At 40.8% G+C, this 20,189-nt stretch overlaps 1 protein-coding gene and 1 long non-coding RNA gene across 5 annotated transcripts in view; one reads left to right on the forward strand and one right to left on the reverse strand.

Annotated features, from left to right (window-relative positions):
* Positions 1–2,143: 2,143 nt before the first annotated feature.
* LOC309856391 lies at positions 2,144–7,253 on the reverse strand. Its single transcript, XR_014307167.1, has 2 exons — positions 7,017–7,253; positions 2,144–2,361 (listed from the first exon to the last, which is right to left on the reverse strand). It is a non-coding gene; the product is annotated as an uncharacterized lncRNA (long non-coding RNA).
* The window catches only part of FAM120C (family with sequence similarity 120 member C), a 138,540-nt gene continuing 125,361 nt past the window's right edge, over positions 7,011–20,189 (forward strand). For 2 of the 4 annotated variants that reach the window (XM_082717479.1, XM_082717482.1), the window contains exon 1: positions 7,011–8,073. In XM_082717479.1, the coding sequence (XP_082573605.1) occupies positions 7,381–8,073 (693 nt within the window). In that variant the 5' untranslated portion in view covers positions 7,011–7,380. Of the gene's footprint in view, positions 8,074–16,270; positions 16,559–20,189 lie in introns of those variants that run through there. The other 2 variants (XM_082717481.1, XM_082717480.1) reach the window with 2 other exon arrangements.

The following is a 20,189-nucleotide window of genomic DNA, read 5'->3' on the forward strand; positions in this document are numbered from 1 at the left end:
ACTTAGAAGAACTGAGCATATATTTATGCAACCAGCCCTGGAGGAAGAGTTAGAGACCTGTCAAAAATACCCAAGGTTAGCTGAGGATTTTAAAAATATTTTTAGGGGTGCCTGGGTGGTTCAGTTGGTTGAGCATCTGCCTTCAGTTTGGGTTAATACAGATAGACTCTTTAGAGTCCAACAGACCCAGATTTGTATTCTGGCTTTGTGAACTTGGGAACACTGCTTAACTTTTCCACTTTGATTTCCTTTTCTATAAAAAGGATAGCTGCCTGTCAGGTTGTTTCCAGACTAAATGAAAAAGCAAAGAGAGGGCTTAGCACTATACCTTGCACATAGTAGGTGTGCTCAAATAATAGTAATGACTGCTCAAGGGACCTTACATTATCACTATTTTAAGAGAAGAGGAAACAGGTGACAAAACTGAACCCAACCGGTGAGTCAATGTGAAATCTGTTGGTAGAAGAGATTAGGTATTGGCCCCAAAGGTCCTAGATGATGTAAGAGTGAGGTCCAGAGGTGAAAGTGTTTAAGTTGGGGAATAAGACAATATAAAACCCACTTAAAATTTGCATCACTGGGGCGCCTGGGTGGCTTAGTGGGTTAAAGCCTCAGCCTTCAGCTCAGATCATGATGCCAGAGCCCTGGGATTGAGCCCCAAGTCGGGCTCTCTGCTCAGCAGGGAACCTGCTCTCCCCCCCTCCCCTGCCTACTTGTGATCTCTGTCTGTCAAATAAATGGATAAAATCTTTTAAAAAAATCCTTTAATTTGGCCTTCATTTAATATTGCAAAAGCTCTATATGAAAATAATTTGAGGAAAAAAATGTGTACCACTAGATAAAAGAATGAGATGGCAGAATTGTCTGTGCCTAAAGTGTTTTGAAGGAGCTGAAGAAGTAGTAGTGGTAGGAGTAGTAGTAGGGGAGAAGGAGGTGCGGTCACAAAACAGAAGCTCAAGACAGAATTGAAGATGTACAGCATAGGTAATGGTCCGAATAGGAGCAGGACCTTGTGATAGATAGATGAAGAATTGCAAAGGACTAGCTGGCATGCATGTTACTAATGAAGAAATAACCTCAGAAATTAAACCAGTATTTGTAAGTTTTCTCCATTACAGTTCAGAGGTTCTCAACCCTTACTGCATATTAAAATCACCTGCCTGGGGAGCTACATAAAGCACAACAATGTGAATGTACTTAACACTATTGCACACTCAAAAATGGTGAAGATGGTAGATTTTGTTTTATGTATTTTACTGCAATTTAAAATAATATGTCTTTGTCCCATCCCTACAACCAGTACTGTTACATCCACATATTAATATAATTAGGGTTGAGAACCACTGTCATTGTTTACTAATCAAATGACTTCCCTGCCTGCTATTAGAGAGTTGCTGGTTCAAGAAAAACAAGAAATATGGCAGCCTCATTAGACCTTCTAATTAACTATTTCCTATAACCATATGAGCTTATAGCCTCTCAAACAGGCCCCAAGGTTCTGGGCAATAGAGAAAGCTATGTGGGCCCCTTGCAGACACTGAAGAGCTAGTTGCTATTTAAGTGTAAGATTCCAGAAGATTGAGTCCAGTGTGAACTCTCCATGCATACTCCTTATGCTTCTCTCCACTCTTCATGATAAGAATGAACATTAATTAGGTGCGTACTGTGCCACTTATTATGCTAAGCACTCTACATCATTTAATCTCCATAAGCTTCTGAGGTAAGTATCCATCTCCTTTCTAAGCTCCTCGACTGCCAAAAACTGCTTTCTCCCAGTGTCCAGCTTTATTCCTGGCATGTAGTAGGGACCAAATCTGTTGAACGAATTAATGATTTCTATTTCACATTCTAACACACAGATATTAATGATATCTATTTCACAGATACAGTAGGGATCAAAAGGCTAAGTAACTTGTTAAAGTTAGATAGCTAATAAGGAGTTGAACTAATATTGGAACCCAGACCTTGGCTCCAAAGCATGCACCTTAAATACTGTTCTGTGACATCTACTATCCCCTTCTGCTTTCAGGGCTTTGGCCTCTGTTATCTCTACTTTCTCTGGCCTTTTGAGCATCGAGTTTCTCCTGTATTAGGTATGTTAAGACTCTTGTGTACAAGTAATAGAAATCCAATTTGAACAAGCTTAAGCAAAAAGAGGAATTTATTATAAAGATGGTGGTGTCTCACAAAACCCAGGGATAATGCAGATGGACCTGAGGAACATATAAATAAAATGGTTGAATGCAGCCAAGATTTTTCACTCTTCTCCAGCTCAGTCCCAAATTCTCTGTGAAGGTACATAAAGGATGGCTTCTGCTACAACCATGAGGATAAGGCAGAGAAGGTGGTAGAAAAGGGGTGCTGGGAAGACAAAACAATAGATGTTTACCTATACTCCTCTTAACTGCCCATAAACACATGCCATTTTCCCCATATCTACAATTCCATAAATGCCCATACCTAACAGAATCCATGGTTAAGTGCAAGTCACTTGCAACTTCTGCATCCAGAAGCAACAGCATAGGATAGGCATGCCCCTTCCTCATCTACTTCAGTGACAACCTAAATGTGGCTTTTGATCCCGCAACCTTTAGTAAACTTAACTGCAACCAATAGATCTAACATGAGAAATACAGAAATAGATTAACCACTATTAAAATCTGTTTTACCTTTTAGGAAATAATAAACCATTATTAGCCACCAGGTCCAAGTATCCACCATTTTCCACCCGGATAGGAATAAAGGAAATCAATTACAGGCATAGAAAAACTTTTGGGGGGGCACCTGGGTGGCTCAGTGGGTTAAAACCTCTGCCTTAGGCTCAGGTCATGATCTCAGGGTCCTGGGATCGAGCCCCGCATCAGGCTCTCTGCTTGGCGGGGAGCCTGCTTCCTCCTCTCTCTCTGTCTGCCTCTCTGCCTACTTGTGATCTCTCTGTCAAATAAATAAATAAAATATTAAAAAACCTTTTGGGAGTCAATTTACTAATGCACCTTCTCACTTAACCATCTGTACTTGGACCTATGGCATGTTCTAAAAGAGCAGTGATTCTCATGCTTGAGAGTGCATTCCAGTCACCTGGAGGTGAGAGACCTGTGAATACTTTTCTCAACACAAACACTCCCTTCAAACACCTGCGCCAAGAGACTTGACTCCCTTCAAACACCTGCACCAAGAGACTTGACCAAACTTAGTATGGCTTCTAGCAGCCTAAGGCTGGTTCCTGGGATGACCCATTTCCTATCTGGAAAGCTCAGGGCTGTTGCTCTAGCCAACACTTAAAGATAGGACCCTGACTTCCCTTTTTTAGAGCATTTACTAAAAAGGGCTTACAATTGTTAGTTCTTCCCCTCCCCCCTTGAGATGTGTTATGTATCTCTTACAGCTCAGAAAGATATTTCTTAAGGACCTGAGGGCCGTTCCTTTGAAATGTAATCATCAGGAAGGCTAGAGCCTCTATCTTGAAGTCTCTGTTGGAATAGCACCCTAACTTTGATAATTGCCAGCTAGCAGACCTACCTCGCCTAATCGCTTTTGCACTCTTACCCACTTTTTGTAATTTTTTCACTTCCCTGACTCTACTTGAGCCCCTGCCCCGTCTTTCTCTGTCCTCCTTCACCCTCGCTTTAAAACATCCAGTCACCTCTGCACAAGTGGGAACTGGTTACAGAATAAAATCTGTTCTCGCTGCCTTTTTTAAAAATTTTATTTCAAGTTTTTATTTAAATTCTAGTTAACATATATGGTAAAATTGGTTTCAGGAGTAGAATTTAGTGATTCGTCACTTACATATAACACCCAGTGTTCATCACAAGTGCCCTCCTCACCCAGCTTTCACTGCTTTAACTAATGTCAAGTTTTATCTTTGATATTACTTAAAACACAGATTGCTGGCCGCTCTCACAGAGTTTCTGATTCTACAGGTCTGAGGTGAGGTCTGAGAATTTCTGAGTTTGTAGGTGATGCTGATGTGCTGGTCCAGGAACCATACTTTGAAAATCACTGTTTACGGTCCCTATCCACTAGATAAAAGATTTTCTGGTGAGACAACTTCCTCAAAATTCATTTGACTGCCTGTGGATTTCATTTGAGGGGACTCAGAATGCTAATAACAAGTCCAAGATCTAGACAAGATCTAAAAATCTTGTCAAAGTATTCTCTTTGAATCTTCAGATCTACTAAAGGGAATAACCTGGCTCATCATGTTGCAGGTTCTATCTCTTAGCGCTCTACCTAATGATTCGGCTTATTCCCTCTGGCATTCTGCTCAAGGTCTCCAATTCAGAGCCTAGGTAGATGATAATAGGCTGAGTTCAAAGCTATGAGGTGTCTTTCTCTGTGTCTCTAAAGATTTTATTTATGAGAGTGAGAGTGTAGGAGAGGGAGAAGCAGACTCTGTACTGAGCACCCAGCCCAACACGGGGCTTGATCCCATGACCCTGAAATCACAGCCTGAGCCAAAATGAAGAGTCTGGCGCTTAACTGACTGAGCAACCCAGCCACCCCATCCCTCTTTTCTAATCTTCTTTGGGTGTGTTACAACTATCCTCTCTTCCTTGCATTCCAGCTGAATGCATTTACAGAGGGAGACATCATCACACTTGGGGGATTTGGAGAACAAGGAATCCATAAGGCTTATACAGATAACCTCATTCCAATTACCTAGATGGCAATTTCCTAATCAGTGAAACATTTGACATGAGAGAGTTCTGCTGCTCTAAGTCAGCAAAGCCCACAAAAATCGGACACTCAGCAATTGCACATTTCTTGATACAGGCAGAAGGGCTGCTCTGTTTTGAGTCCCAAGAGCAATGAGCAACTGCTTCACTGCCAAATACCACAGAATGCCAACTTCCCGTTAACTGATGTGGGAGATCTCCAGTCTCTGCCAGTTCCATATTTTAGGGTCTGTAAGTTGTCACACTCCATTTCCCATATCAGTTCTTGAAGGGTGTTCTTTATTTATTTATTTATTTAAAAAGATTTTATTTATTTATTTGTCAGGCAGAGATCACAAGTAGGCAGAGAGGCAGGCAGAGAGAGAAGAGGAAGCAGGCTCCCTGCTGAGCAGAGAGCCCCATGCAGGGCTCTATCCCACCACCCTGGGATCATGACCTGGGCCGAAGGCAGAGGCTTTAACCCACTGAGCCACCCAGGCACTCCGAAGGGTGTTCTTTTTGTGTGTGTATGTGTTTTTGTTTTGTCATAAGTAGTTTCTAACCCAATTCTGCCTGAAAAATAGTAATAGTAAGGATATAGGGTTGCCTCACAAGACCAAAAATGCTTCAGGAATGATAAAGAACCTGGAACTTAAACACGAAGACTATCTCTCATTTCTGTGCTGGGAATCTGCATTTTTCTTCCCTTTCTATAGACCAGTATATTTTACTTCTGTCCCTCTGTGGTAAAACTGCTGACAGCTTCCAAGTTTTATGTTTAGAGAAAAACTGATCTCTGGCCCAATTCCAATTTTCTAGGGAATGAGATTCTTTTTTTTCTTTAAAGAGTTTATTTATTTGACAGATGGAGATCACAAGTAGGCAGAGAGGCAGGCGGGGTGGGGGGAAAGCAGGATCCCTGCTGAGCAGAGAGCCCGATGCAGGGCTTGATCCCAGGATCCTGGGATCATGACCTGAGCGAAGGCAGAGGCTTTAACCCACTGAGCCACCCAGGCGCCCCCAGGGAATGAGATTCTAATTGACCCAGCTTGGATTATTTGCCTGCCTTTGTACCATTCAGCTATGGTTATAAGAACATGGCAGTTTTTGCTGTAACTCTGTCAATGGTAGGAGGGTCAATTCTCAGAAAATGAGGGTTGAGAGACAATCCAATAGGTGTTTACTGTACTAGAAAACCTCTATTCTTTCCATCTTTCATCCCTTCAAGCCACTGTGCTCTCCTTTCACTGCTTGTTTTAAAGAGTTATCTGTGTGCACTGCTTCACCATCTATTTATTCCTTGCCAGTCTAGCTTGTTCTGTCTTGTTCTTTTATGATAAATTCCTTTATGGAGTTTGAAGCATTTTCAGCTTTTGAATCCTACTAGACTGTTCTCAAACTTCATTCATCTTGACTACTCTTGGGTTCTGCACTTCTGCATTCTAACTCTGCCTGCTATTACCTCCCATCTTTCATTATGTTCCAAGCCAGATATGGCTACTACTTATCATTATAAAACAGATCTTGTTTTCTGCCCTCCTCCCGCTAAAAGAGTGGGCCCTAAAAGCCAGTTACTACTACCTCAGAATCAACTGAGAAGCATGCTGAAAATCTATTTTTTTTTTCTAAAATTCTGTACATCTGCAATTGTAGCCCTTGCAATTACTCTGCAAGAGCTCCCTGACAGATTCACAGTGAGATTTGGAAACAAAGATCCTAACTATACGATGCTGTAGCTCAGTGAATAGTGGAAAGGTACAACTTGCAGTTTAATCTGTGTTGGTGCTTATTCCCTGACCAAAAACTTTCTGAAAAAAAAAAGTGATACTCAATTTCATTTTGTCTCTGCATTGGGTTGGGCAAATAATGTCGATTTCACCACTCATAAATTGGGGTCAACAACTCTTCGAAGAATTACGGTGTTAAAAGTTACGTGGGTTACTACAGAAATGTTGGTTAGCACTTAAATTTCATATGTCCCATCTCATTCATTAAAAACTACGCATATTATACCCCCCAAAGGAAAACGCTCCCTCCTAGCGAATTTTAGCGTTGTTTAGCTGATCTCAATTAATCCACGCTACTTCCTTTCCCATGATGCATCACTTCTCCCCCCCAAACTCCTTTTCCTGGGAAAGGCGGTAAATATCCTGAAGCAACTCGGCGGATAGAGGGAATTGGGGTGCAAATCCTAAACACATATCACTCCCCGCCATCTTGGATCCTTTGAGCGCTAGGGCAGAAAGAGGTGGTAATCTTGTTCCCGGACTGCACCCTGAGGCCATAAAGAAGACTACAACTCCCAGGATGCCCCTCCGCCCTGCCCCGCTCCCCCTCCCGCAGCTGGAAAGCGTGTACCATAGAGAAGACGAGACAACATGGCTCCCGAAGGTGGAAGAAGCTTCACCCCTTTTGAAGCGGTGAAGAGCGGCCGGTGAGGGGGGGGGGGGGGAAAGAAGTCAGTAGCCCCTGCCATTGCTTTTATCCTCCCAGCCTCTCCTAAATCGGGTCGGCGTTACCCCTTCTCCCCACCCAAATCCGATCTGTGGTCTCCTCCCCACCCCGCCCTCATCCCCTCGCTCGCTCACCCCTCCCCTCGGGAATCCTTTGCCCGCCCCACTCGCCCCCCGCGGAGTGCGCACGCGCCCGCCCCCAGCTTCGCGCCCAGATCGCCGCCTAACCTGCTCGCGCAGCCGCTGTCTTGTCTGCCCACCGACGAAGCATGGGCGTACAGGGCTTCCAAGAGTTCCTGGAGAAGCGCTGTCCCGGGGCCGTGGTGCCCGTGGACCTCCTCAAACTCGCGCGCACGGTGTCGCGCCAGCAGCAACAGCACCAGCATCGTCAGCTGCCGCCTACGGCAGCACTAGCGCCCGGGGCTCCACGCGCCACCAGGGGCTCCGCGCCTCTGCAACCGCCGCTCCCGCCCGCTGCCTTGGGTGCCTACTCCGGGGGCGCGGGGCCGACTCGGCACCATCACCCCGCTCACCACTTCCACCACCACGGCCAAGCGCACCCTGGGCTGCACCCGCCGCTGCCGCCGCCGCCCCCTCCGCTGCCCGGGGCCCGGGTGCTTGTGGACGCGGGCTCGGCGCTTCCGCGGCTTTATGGTGGCTACCAGACGGACTGGGTGTGTGGCGGCCAATGGAACGCCATGCTGGGCTACTTGTCAGCGCTATGCCAGGCTTGTGCCTATCCCGGCGGCGACGGCCTGGAGCTGGTGGTCATGTTCCCCGGGGGCCTGGGAAAGGACCGGCTGGCCGAATGGGGCCGTCGGTGCCAGGCCGAACGGCAGACAGCGCAACTGATCGTGGGACACGTGGGCAACAAGGGCACCCCTCCTCCACGGGCCTGGTTCCTGCCACCGGCCTGCCTGAGCCACTGCGTGAGGCTAGCACTCATCCGCTTCCGGGTCAAGGTGAGGGAGGGGCCGGATCTTAAATAATATGCCCCACACCTATTCCCTCCCAGCTAAACACCTAACCACCCACCCGCTAACCTGTCCCCCATCTACTCACCGCCTAATCAGCTAATTCACTTGCCTAACCTTTATCATTTTATCCATCTACCCACCCTTTCATACCCCCCCTACTGGTTCGCTCACCAACACAACCACGTCTACCCATGTCATCCCAGTAACTCCCCTTACCTTCATTTATCCAGTGGCCTGTCTCTGGGTTTTAGCCAAATTTCTTTTGTGATCCCATCTTTCTCCTGCTGTCTTTTGCCTCAAGCTGACATGCTTTTTTCCACAATTCTCTACTTGGCATCTCTCTTACGTATGTCTCTTTCCAACCTGGCAACAAATCAGTTAAGCAGATAATGGAATACCTTTTTTATAAAACTTTTCCCCCCCATTTTGACCCTGTGCGCTTTTTTTTTTTTTTTACCCATCTGTTCATTCAGGCTTTTTCATTTCAACATGCCTCTAGCTCCTCCTGCCTTAACTAAAACAAATTAAAAAAAAAAAAAACCACTGATTCAGTCACTGTTCAACAAGTGTTAGACCACTGAGAGTGAGGGGTTTAAGGGACTGTGAAACATGGTTTCCTGCCCTTGGAAAACCAAATATATAAACATGAAATATATTTAATGGTATAAGTGTGTATGTGATTATGCTTTATGGTACAGACTAATACAAAATCTGTGTGTGGGAGGGTTTATCTATGGGCTAAAAGGGTCAGGGGAGACTTCTTGAAGAAGATGGATCTCTAGTTCTTCAGGGATGGATTGGATTTGAATGGGTTATGGGTTTGGGAGGGCTACTTTAAGTGGGAGAAAGAGAATGAACATGAGCAAAAAGGAATATCAAGCACGTGAGGCCCAATGGGTAGTTAAATCCAAACTCTGCATGTAGTTGGTCACTGCATATGGGGCCTAGAGAAGAGCTTGGCAGCCTTCCCCAGTTCTTGGCACCATTCCTGTTGGCTCTGTTGCTTTCCCATACTCTTAGGTTTCAAGTTCTTACGTGTGGAGAATAGCAAGGCTTGAGAAGTAAAGGAGGTGGGCAGGAAGAAGAAACAGTAGTACAGGGTTGGGTAGGACAAAACCTCAAACCCATTTTCCAACCAAGGCTCTTGGGTATGTGGTCACAATTGGAAGACAGGACAGGGAATTGTGAGAATCATAAAGAAATGGTCCTGGGTGGAGTAATGTGGAGGAAAAAAATCTCATCTGAGAGACTGGAAGACCTGCATCAAGAAGCTTGCAGTGGTCATAGAGTTTGTGACTACAGTCCATTCATGCTAGAACTTGTGCACATCATCAAATCTGTGTCTGGATTGGATAGATTATAGCTGTTTTTAATAACAAAATTTTTAGTAAAGAGCTATCTCAAACATACAAAGTAGCAAAAAAAATAGAACATTCATTTGTTTGCCTTCCTGAATGAACATTTTTCAATAGATTGTTCATTTATAAGGATTCTTTTTACTTTGTTTTCATTGCTGCCACCCAAGCTTTAAGGACTTTTGACCTCCGTGTCACTATTAACCTGGTTGCTGGTGACAGTGACTGACTATATGTGCCAGGCGCTAATCTGTGTGCGGTAACAACAAAATTATTTCATTTGATCCTCACAATAACCTGTGAAGCAGTATTATCCCTGTTTTCCAAATAAGAAAGTAAGGCACAGGAGGTTTAGAAAGTTGCCCAAAGTCACCCAGCAATAAACGGCAGAGCTGAAATTCTAGGATTCATGCCGGGGCAGTCTGACTCCAGAGCTCGTGATCTTAACAACAGTGCTCTAAGACAAATCTAAAGTGCCAATGTGATTATTAGATCCTTCCCATACTCACCTAAAATCTTCCCTGGTTCCTGGTAAAGACATGTCTGAGTCATTTATTTATATTCATTTATTGCTTGCTATAGGCTAGGTACTATGCCTGTTGCTGAGGATTCACACGTAAAAAAGGGAATCTCAGTACTTATGGAGGTCAATTTAGTAAAAGACAAAACCAAGTTGTAGATACTGTGAGCCAATTGCAATTGATGAAAAATATGCCTTATTTTAGTAAAGAGCTATCTCAAACATCTCAGTACTTAACCATGCCCCCTGGAGGGGGGCATGGTTAATTTTGAAGGAGGGTTTGAAAGTTGGGAAAGGCTTCACAGATTGGGCTGAGCCTTGAAAGAGGGCTGGGAAGGATATAGTTCAAGTAGTGGACAAGGATGTGGAAATATAAATGGCCAGCCATGAGATCTGAATGGATTTTGATTGTAGGTTGGCAGGAGAGTTAAACACTGAGTGTGGATTTGTGGTTTCCAAACTTTGTTCATGCACTCTATCAATCAAAAGTTTTGAGAAGCAGCCTTACTATGGCATACCAAAATTCTCTTTTTACACAGTCTCATTTTTAATCCCAGTAGTTCATCCTAATAAGATGGATTGATAAACCAAGTATAGTGAAAATAGTAGAATCTCAGTGGTGGGTGTTTGTGTGCTCACTGCAAAATTTCAACTTTTCCTATTAAATTTTTCATAATACAATATTGGGGGAAAAATTCCCAACGGTCCTGAGAACAACCATTTGAGGAATATATAAATTTTATTCCCTATGCTAGATTGTAAACAGATTCTTTGATCTTTTCATATTTTCTATAATGTCCTGAATATTTTAGGTTTAGGATACAGTTTTTTTACCCCTGAATGAATAGGTCAATAACTCTAAGAGAGTGGATTGTAGGGAGTAACTTTTAGAAAATGTGTAGTGTGGGTCTTAATATAGTGGATTTAAGACTGGCTCCAAAATCATATTTGTGAAGTATCTGTAGTTGTTCTCAGTGAATGAAGTTCTCTTTCCTGGTTCTGGTTGGTGATTTTTATTATTGGAGTGAAGGAGAGCTTCTTGGTTTATAGTACAGATTTAAAAAGTATTGGTTGATAACTGATCATGGTTTGCCTATATAGAGGAGTGTTCCACTATCTTGAAGATAGCAGTTTTTCACTTTGGGTGATCTGCATGGCTACATTTCTTTCAACTGAACTGCTAAGTGCTTCAGAACAAAACCCACTACTTTATTTTTCCTCCCCTTGGTTTTGTTCTTCAGCCTAGGCCACAAAATTGGGCTTTATTCCTAATCTCATTTTCATTTGTAATTGAGAAAATAAAGGTTGAGGGATTAAATAAAAGATAAATTGCTAGGTTGTCCGTTTAGCTTTAGACAACGTAAGACTTCCCATGAGAAGATTCAGTGTATATTATTGGCATAAACTTTGTCATTTGGTTGGTTTCTTTAGTATGTTCTGCAAACCTTTGTAGTGCCAAAAGTTAATGGCAGGAAAATTAAGTAAACTAACCAGTTGCTAGCCTGTTCTCTCTCTCTTTTTTTTTTAAAGATTTTATTTATTTATTGGACAGAGAGAGAGATCACAAGTAGGCAGAGAGGCAGGCAGAGAGAGAGGAAGGGAAGCAGGCTCCCCGCCGAGCAGAGAGCCTAATGTGGGGCTCAGTCCCAGGACCCTGAGTTCATGACCTGAGCCGAAGGCAGAGGCTTAACCCTTTGAGCCACCCAGGCGCCCCTAGCCTGTTCTCTTCTTAAGGGTCTGAAAAGTAGAGCAGCCAAAAGCAGTTTTAGATTGTAGTTTGGGAGATGACACGGGTGGTTCTGGGGATGAGTGTTTTGTTTTAATAGTTAATGTACATTAGAAAAAAAAGAAAACATCAAACCCACCACTTCACAGTTATAATTCTTTAGAATGGGACCGTTAAAAACGAGTTGATTTAAAGAAGAACATTAAGTTGCAGTACTTGGATGTGGCAGAAATCATGTTGGTGGTACAAGAATGATCAAAGTTTTGAAAAGTCTGACCAAAAGCTGATGTCATTTTATGCTTTCATTCTCTGAAATACAGTAGAGCAATGGCTGCTGTACTTCTGGGTTATTTATTTACCCTTAGTCATAGACACATTCTGAAAGGTCAGGGACACTTCTAGGTGCTCTAATGGTAGGAAAAATGATTATAATAATTATTATTACTACTACTTGAGCATCAAGTTGTACATAAAGTACTTTCTAAATATCTCATTTATCCCTTACAAGCTTGCAAATGCACAGTATTCTTCCCATTTTTAACAGTTGAATAACTGAGGTACAAAGAGGTGAAATGATTTTTCTTTGGTCTGTATACTGCTAAGTGCTGGATAAATGTTCTTGTTCTGGGTCTGTGTTGCTCAAAGTCCCTTTCCACAATTCCACCACACTGTTTCCTTCTTTTTGTATATTCTTGTGTAAGATTGTACACTTTTATTGACCAGATAATATGCATAAATACACGAAGAAAAACAATAAGAAGTCAACTTGTTGAGCACTTAGTTTGTGCCAGCATTGCTAAATTGTACAGTACTACCAATATAAAGCACATGAGTAAGCTAAGTGCCAAGTGAGTGAGTCACAGCAGTCTCTTCCTTTTTTGAATTTTAAGTCTCTCCCTCTGGTTCTTGCACTTACAGCATAAACAAGTAACATTTAAACAACAAAAACTTGCCTTTACTTTGTCATTCCCTTAAGCCATTATTCTTATCCCATTCTTCCCTTTTAACCATTATTCATGAACAAAGAAGACTGTATTAATTCCCATTCTCTAGCCTGTTGCCGCTTGATATCTGATGTCACCATTCTCACGCTGCCACATCCATTTCCACTCTTAACATTTTTTGGTCTTTTGAGATAATTGACACTATCGAGCCATCCTTTCCTTGAATTGCCTTCCTTGGATTTCATAATGCTGCACACTTCTCATTCTCTGTATAAGTCTCAAGTTCTTTCTCTTGTCCTAAGTTGCTCCTTCTCCTTCGCCTCCTTTCTTAAGCCTCAGTGCTCTCAAGGCTTCTGTCCTAGTCATATTCTTCTATATTCATTTCCTGAGCAATCTTACCATTATTATGGTTTTAATTATTAGCTGTATCTTGATGATTCCTGTAGCTCTTTCTCTACACCCAAACTGCCTCATGAACTTTTGACATACCTTTTCAGCTCTAAGGTCTTTTAACCTTAAAAATATTATTTTCCCTGAGAACTTGTTATATTCCCAGTATTCTCTTTTTGTTTGAACATTGTCTTTTATCTATTTCAAGCCAGAGATGATGGAGTCTTTAATTCTTTACTCTCCTGTCACTTCCCATATTCAGTTGGTTACCTGGTCCTGTCAATTCTGTCTCAGAAATGTCTCCAGCATCCAGCCAGTTCCACTCCCATTGCCTTATTCCAAGCTGCATCATTTCTTATCTGAACCATGGAAATAGCTTAACTTTTTCTCTACCATTTTCTGGACTATAGTCCCTCTTAACCATTGCTGTCAGGGATACCATCCTGAAGACCAAAGCTGACTTCGTTGTATGCTCAAAGATACCCACTGGCTGCTTTTTGCCTACTCTCCCAAGTCCATACTTCTCAGCATGGCAGACAGGGCCTTTTACAGTCTGATTCCAAACTCTGTCCAGTTTTATTTGGTGCTTACCTCTGCCCACACCTGTTCCAGCCATTGGAGTGTCTCAACCATCCTCAACTTTTTAGTTTCCTAGGCTTACGGTGTGCTCACCTAGTGCTTTGCCTATGTTACTCTCACCCTTACATAGAAAATTCTTGCAGATTGTTTAAAAATTATCACTATGCATCTTTCCCAGCCAACATGAATGATATGCTGCCCAAATGTTCTTTAACCTCTCATTTTTTCTCTTTCATAGTATTTTCATATCACATGTAATTCTTTCTTTTTTTTCCCATGTGGTACATTACATCCCCAAAACTTACTTATTTTATAACCTAGAGTTTGTATATAATTCTTTTTTAATTGAATTCCAAGAGGGCAGGGATTTGCTTCCAGGGCTTGACACATTGTATATAATAATGGTTTTTGGGAGAGAGTGAGATTGTAGTTGATTGACTGACTACTGAGAGCTTTAAAGGTCAGATAAGGAAGAATTTAGAATCAGTGTTTCATGATGTTATATATTAATTCCATGTAAGTCAACTTAAATTCCAAATGGAATTACAAAACTCTGTTAACTAAGTTTGGTAGCTGCTTAGCAATATATTTATAGAATAAAGTCTCTCTTGGTGGTAGTAATAATGGCAACCACATGGGCTGGATACCTTCTATAGATTCATTATGCCATTTAATCCTCATAACCACACTCAGGATATGTATTAATCTCCATTTTTATGGCTAAAATAAAAACAGACTCAGCATAGCTACTGGCCTGAGGTTGCATTGCTAGAACATGATTGAGCCAAGATACAAACCTAAATATTTTTGACACCAAAATCCTTCATCTTTAACATACTGTAAAACCGTATAGGTGCATTTTAAATTAAACTTTTTCAGAACATGTTTCTTATATTTAGTTTCTGTAGCATAATGGCTAAGAGCATAGAACTTGGAACCAGACTGTGTGGGTCTAAATCCTTGTTCTTCTATCTACTAGGTATGTAAACTTAAGCAAGTCAACCTCTCTGTGCCTTCGTTTCCTCATCTGGAATATAAGGGTAGTAATAGTACCTGCATCACACACTTCGTTTTAAGTCTTAAATGATTTAACATTAGTGCTCATAACATTACCTGGCACATAGTAAACACTATATAAATGCCAGCAGCTATTCACACAAAGTATCTTATATGCCAATTAAGTTGAACAAGTTTCATTTTACTTTCATGCTTTAAGATTAACATGGCATGGCATGCAGGGTCCTTCATGATCTGCCTGCCATTCTCTGGCGTCATTTCACCGCATTGGTCTTACCAGGACAGTGAGTGGTTTTCACTTCAAGTAACACTTTTTGAGCATCTACTTTTTGGGAGACCCTGTATCTAAGTACTATGAACAATGGAATTCATTCAGTCAACGAGTATTTATTGGGCTTCTGCTGTATGCCAGGCACAGTTCAAGATTGTGAAGATAAAGTAGTGAACAAAATGGATTTGTGATCTTATGAACTTTACATTCTAATGGGGAGGACAAACAGTAAACAAAATAAAAAGAATACATAGTGTTTTAGGTAGTATAGTAAGTGCTATGGAGGAAAATGAAACAGGGAAGTGAGATAAGGAAGTGTTGATGTCAGGGAGATTCTTTCTCTGTCTCTCTCCAGGACAGTGTTGTCTGGTAGGGGAGACAAGTGCAAAAATATAGTATGAGCCCTTAGGATCATTTCTCTGACCCTTGTCATAGGCCCAATAACATGGTCAATGGAAGTGGCAGAAACAGGATATGCATACCAGACACCAAAACCCTTGCCCTTTTACCTGTACCATGAGGGAAATTAGAAAGGTTATGGCAAAGATGGCAGACTGGCAGCTGATAGGCCTACATATTTCTTAAAAGAATTTCATTGATTTTTGTTGACCAGTAGTGTTTATCAGAATCTGAAATCAAGCAGCAGGTTTGGACTGAATATTAAGACATCATCTAGTCAAATAATTTTTCACTTCCCTCTATTTAACTTGTATTATATGAATACATTTCTTTTTTAAAAAATGAGAATTTGTTGCCAGTATTTTAAAAATTGTGAAATGTTACAGAAAAGTCTGACTTTCCAACCACTTGTGAAATATCAGATCCTTTGGCAACATTGATTGCACCCTTTTGCTTAGCCACATGGTCTTCATTTATTGGAATCTCTACTGTTCCATGGTGTCTCCCTGACACAGTGACTAAGTGCCTCTTGCCATTCATGATAGCAAACTTCTAACAATGGCTCCCAATGTTCCCCACCTCCTGGTATTCACATTCTTGTGTTATCACTCCCTATTCCTTGTGCGTGTGCTGGACCTAATGACTTGTTTCTTAAAAAAAAAAAATTATTGAAGACAGAGAGCATGAGCGGGGTGGGGGGTGGAACATAGGGCGGGGGGGAAGCAGACTCCCCACAGAGCAGGTAGCCCAATGTGGGGCTCCTTCCCAGGACCCTGGGATCATGACCTGAGTTGAAGGCAGATGCTTAACTGACTAAGCCACCCAGACGCCCCCCTAGTGACTAGTTTCTAATGAGCAGACTGAAGCAGTGATCAGATGTCACTTTCAAGATGAGGTTATAAAAAAAAACCTGTGACTTCCATCTTGTTTGCACTCTCTTTTTCTCTCTCTGGCTTTTCTTGCTTGATCACTCTGATGAAGCAAGCTGCCATGTTGTGAACTGCCCTATGGAGAGGCCCACATGACAAGAAACTGAGGGCAGCCTCCAACTAACAGCCAGTGAGGAACTGAGGCCCTCAGTCCAACAACCTGCAAGAAACTGAATCATGCCAACAGCCAAGTGAATGAGCTTGGAAGCGGATCTTCCCCAGTTGAGCCTTGAGATGACTGCAGACCTGCTAATATCCAGATTGCAGCCTGAGCCAGAGGACCCAGTTAAGCCATGCCCACAGATACTATGAGATAATAAATGTTTTATTAAGCCACTAAGTTTTGGGGGTAATTTGTTACATAGATAATGAAAACACCATTTATTGCTGTGCTTGTACTTTTTTATAGTAGTTTTGGTAAGCATGAAATATTTATTGTACCCCATCTATGAAAATTGACAAAAAAATATACAAGAAGGTCACATATTTAAAAATCATAATTTTTTCTTCTAATTCAGTGACAAGGGATTTGTGCTCTAGTGAAAAGAGCAAATGAGTTGAAGTCCAGAGACTTGGATTCAGGTCATTAGTTGGATCTTGGGTAATTTATTATTTCATTTTGAAGATCTTCATTTATAAAATGGATAAGGAAGTAATACCATGTTTCCCAGGACAGTCAAGAAAACTACTGGGTATAATGTATGGGAACATACTATACATATGTGTTAGTTTGTATTAATTTCAGTCCCTCCTGTGTTCCCATAGTACTCTTTACATATTTCCATTGGCTTATACTGTAATACATTGTGATTATCTGTTATGTGCAGGTGACTTGATGGAAGGGACCATATTTCATTCATCTTTGCATCTCCTTACACAGTATTTGGACACATACCAAGCTGCAAAAAGCATTGGTTGAAAGAATGAAGGGTTGTTTTGTTAGATAACTAATGAAATTTTTAAAACAATGCTTCAAATTCTTAACCAAGGGATCTTTCAAATTTGGAAAACTTCCTTTTGCCAGTTTGCACATAGGCAGGCATGTCTATAAGAAGGACAATTTTTACAGATAAATCTTCATATAAGGTCACTATGTAAGGCTTAAATTTGGTCTATCGAATATTTCTTAGCACACCCAAAGCATCTGAACCAGATCTATAAGAACAGACCAGTCCATCTTCTAGGCACTCTTACATCACAAAGAATACACTTAAGTCTACATATATTTTATGCCCTAAGGCAAGAAGCAGTCATTGGACTCAAGGCATCGTCTTTTCTCTCTCTTTCTCTCTCTGCCTCTGTCTGTCTCAAATCAAAAAGCTGACAGTATCAACTGAAGAAGGTCACATATTCCTCTATATTATATCTAAATAAAATATGTGTTGAAATACTGCAGTTTAAGAGACCATTTCAAAATAAACCATTGTAAGAAGCATGACTAGTATAAAAATGAGGAGTCCTGAAACAAAAAGAGGTTTTAAGAGGGCTTGGAATTTAAATAGACTGTGTTTTGGAATAAAAACAGAACAAGTGATACTGTTATGAATTGCACTTATATAGTGAATGAAGAATTTGCCAGGGCTTGAAAGTCTTTCATAGGTGGTGGTTTAAGAAAAAAGTTGTCTTGTTGAGTACAGCAGAAATTACATCATAAACAGTCATTTGTAAAGATAGGAAATACTGTTGCTCAGGATGTTAAAGATTGGTGGCTGAACACTTTTAGGACAAATTGGGTCAAGAAGTTTTATGAAGTTTTAAATTGCAGCTAGTTACAAGAGATCTAAACACTACCCAAATACCTATACACTTAACTATGTGCCTAGCCAGTAATTCTCAAAGTTTGGTCCCTGACCAACAGTACTGTATCACCTGGAAACTGGAAATGCAGATTCTCGGGCCCTGGTTTAGACCTATTGAGTCAGAAACTGAATATGGGGCTTGTCAGTCTGTTTTAACAAGCCCTCTAGCTGATTTTGATGCACCCTAAAGTTTGAGAACAACTGCACCTAGATAAAATTTATGTGTTAAGAATTTTGGTGGAATCTGACTCTTTTGGACTTGGAGTCTATTACGAGTACATTCAGAAAAACCTGGATTTTGTGTGTTGAGGAAAGTCTTGAAATTTTTAGTATAGGTTGGTCAAAATTATAACTACAGATAGTGCTTCTGCAAATAGTAGTGTTAATCTTGGGCTCAGAATACTTCAATCTGAAGCAGAAATACTTTATAAGGACTTAAAGCTTTTCATTGTGTCACTTCTTAGGGATTCAGTTTTCGTGTGGAAATGTTCAAAATGAATCATGTCAGGATCTAGTGGTTAACATTGTGGTTTACACCAAACACAGTTGAATACTTTGATTTATTAGATGCTAGACGTTATGGAAATCTAACCTATTATATATAGGTTGGCTTAGTTGAGGTATGGTAGCAAGATACTGGAAAAAAAGGCAGGGCAGGGGGGACTTGTTTGGCATCCAAAGGCCATTCAGTACATTAGCAAAGATTGAAATAAAATATTTGATCTGTTTGGTTGACATTGCAACTCATCTAGGCACTCTGAATAAAAGCAGATTTATTCAAAAGTTGCTTCACAAATGCATGGTTGTATTTGCTCATTCCTAGCAAAATTATGCCTTTGGGAAACTCATTTGGCGGGTGATAAACTGGCTTCTTTACTGTGCTGAAATTCATTTCCAAGAAATGAAAGTGATGGCCTGAACTAGATCCCCAAAATTGCGGAATTGTCTTTTGCATTCCAGGAAAGGCTCTCTCTGGTATTATATTTTATGAAAAGGAACTAATATTGTTCAGTTAGCCTTTCTCAGTTAATGTTCATGGTGTGAAAGAAGAGCTGCAATAGTGATACTGAATTACTGTACGATGGTACTGAAAATGAAGCACAGTATCTTTGGAATACCAGAATTCTACAAGTATCTTGGGAGTTGTTACCCTAAATATATAAAAAAAAGCACTGTGTAAAATGTCTGTTAAGAAATGCCTGCATTTCTAAACAGCTGTTTTCTATTATGAAATAGGGTAAAATTAATCATTCCCAATGAAGGGACCAAAGGCTAAATTCTTTACTGCACATCTTAACACAAAAATATAAGACCTAATATTGACCTCTTAGTGTGTAAGAAAGGCATTAGACGTGTTGCAAGTTAAAGGAGAATAAATCACACACACAAATGTAATAATGAACTTTTTCTATTTTTGTAACAGGCTTTCTGATTTCTCATTCGTTAAAATTTGCTTTGGGCAGAACAGGTAGCCTATACTGGTATCTACTTGTCTCAAATGATTTCTCAGGACCTACAGAGAGTAGTACACACCATAGGCTTCATCTCTGCAAAATAAACAGACTATAATTTATTTTATAACCACTTTTTCCAATCCTACATGCAAGGTATTTTATATAATCTCTAAGTCTTTTTTATTTAAATTCAATTAGCCAACTTAGAGTACATCATTAAGTTTCATATGTAGTGTTCAATAATTTATGAGTAGTAATTTCCAAGTCTTAAAATCAGGAATTTGCAAAATCTCAACTTTATAGATGAAGAAGCTAAGTGACTTGCCCATGACTTACCCATCACTGGAATTTAAGCAAAGGTCCACTAGATACTGAAATTCCTGCTATATCTTCCAATGGTAGAAGTTACTCTCAAAGTAGTCTCTAGCCCCCAATTGAGCCACATAGCTTCATAGTAATTGAGGTTACTAAAATTGGGTATTTGCAAATTAAAACTAGTACCTTAATAGCCTTTACCAACATTGGATCAGTGTTCTATCTCTCGTCTGAAGGAGATATTTAATGGCAAAGATTATACAATGCATGTGTATGTAGATAGTTGAGATTCTTGTAGTCAGGAGAGAAGGCCAATTTGTTGATGTTGCATTAAATTGGTTTTTCTTTTTTTAATTGCTGCTGTTCTTACTTTTGAGTTCTATATTCTTTAGCTTCATGACTC

Source organism: Mustela nivalis, assembly GCF_964662115.1.
Source record: "Mustela nivalis genome assembly, chromosome: X".
In the NCBI taxonomy this organism is placed as follows: Eukaryota; Metazoa; Chordata; class Mammalia; order Carnivora; family Mustelidae; genus Mustela; species Mustela nivalis.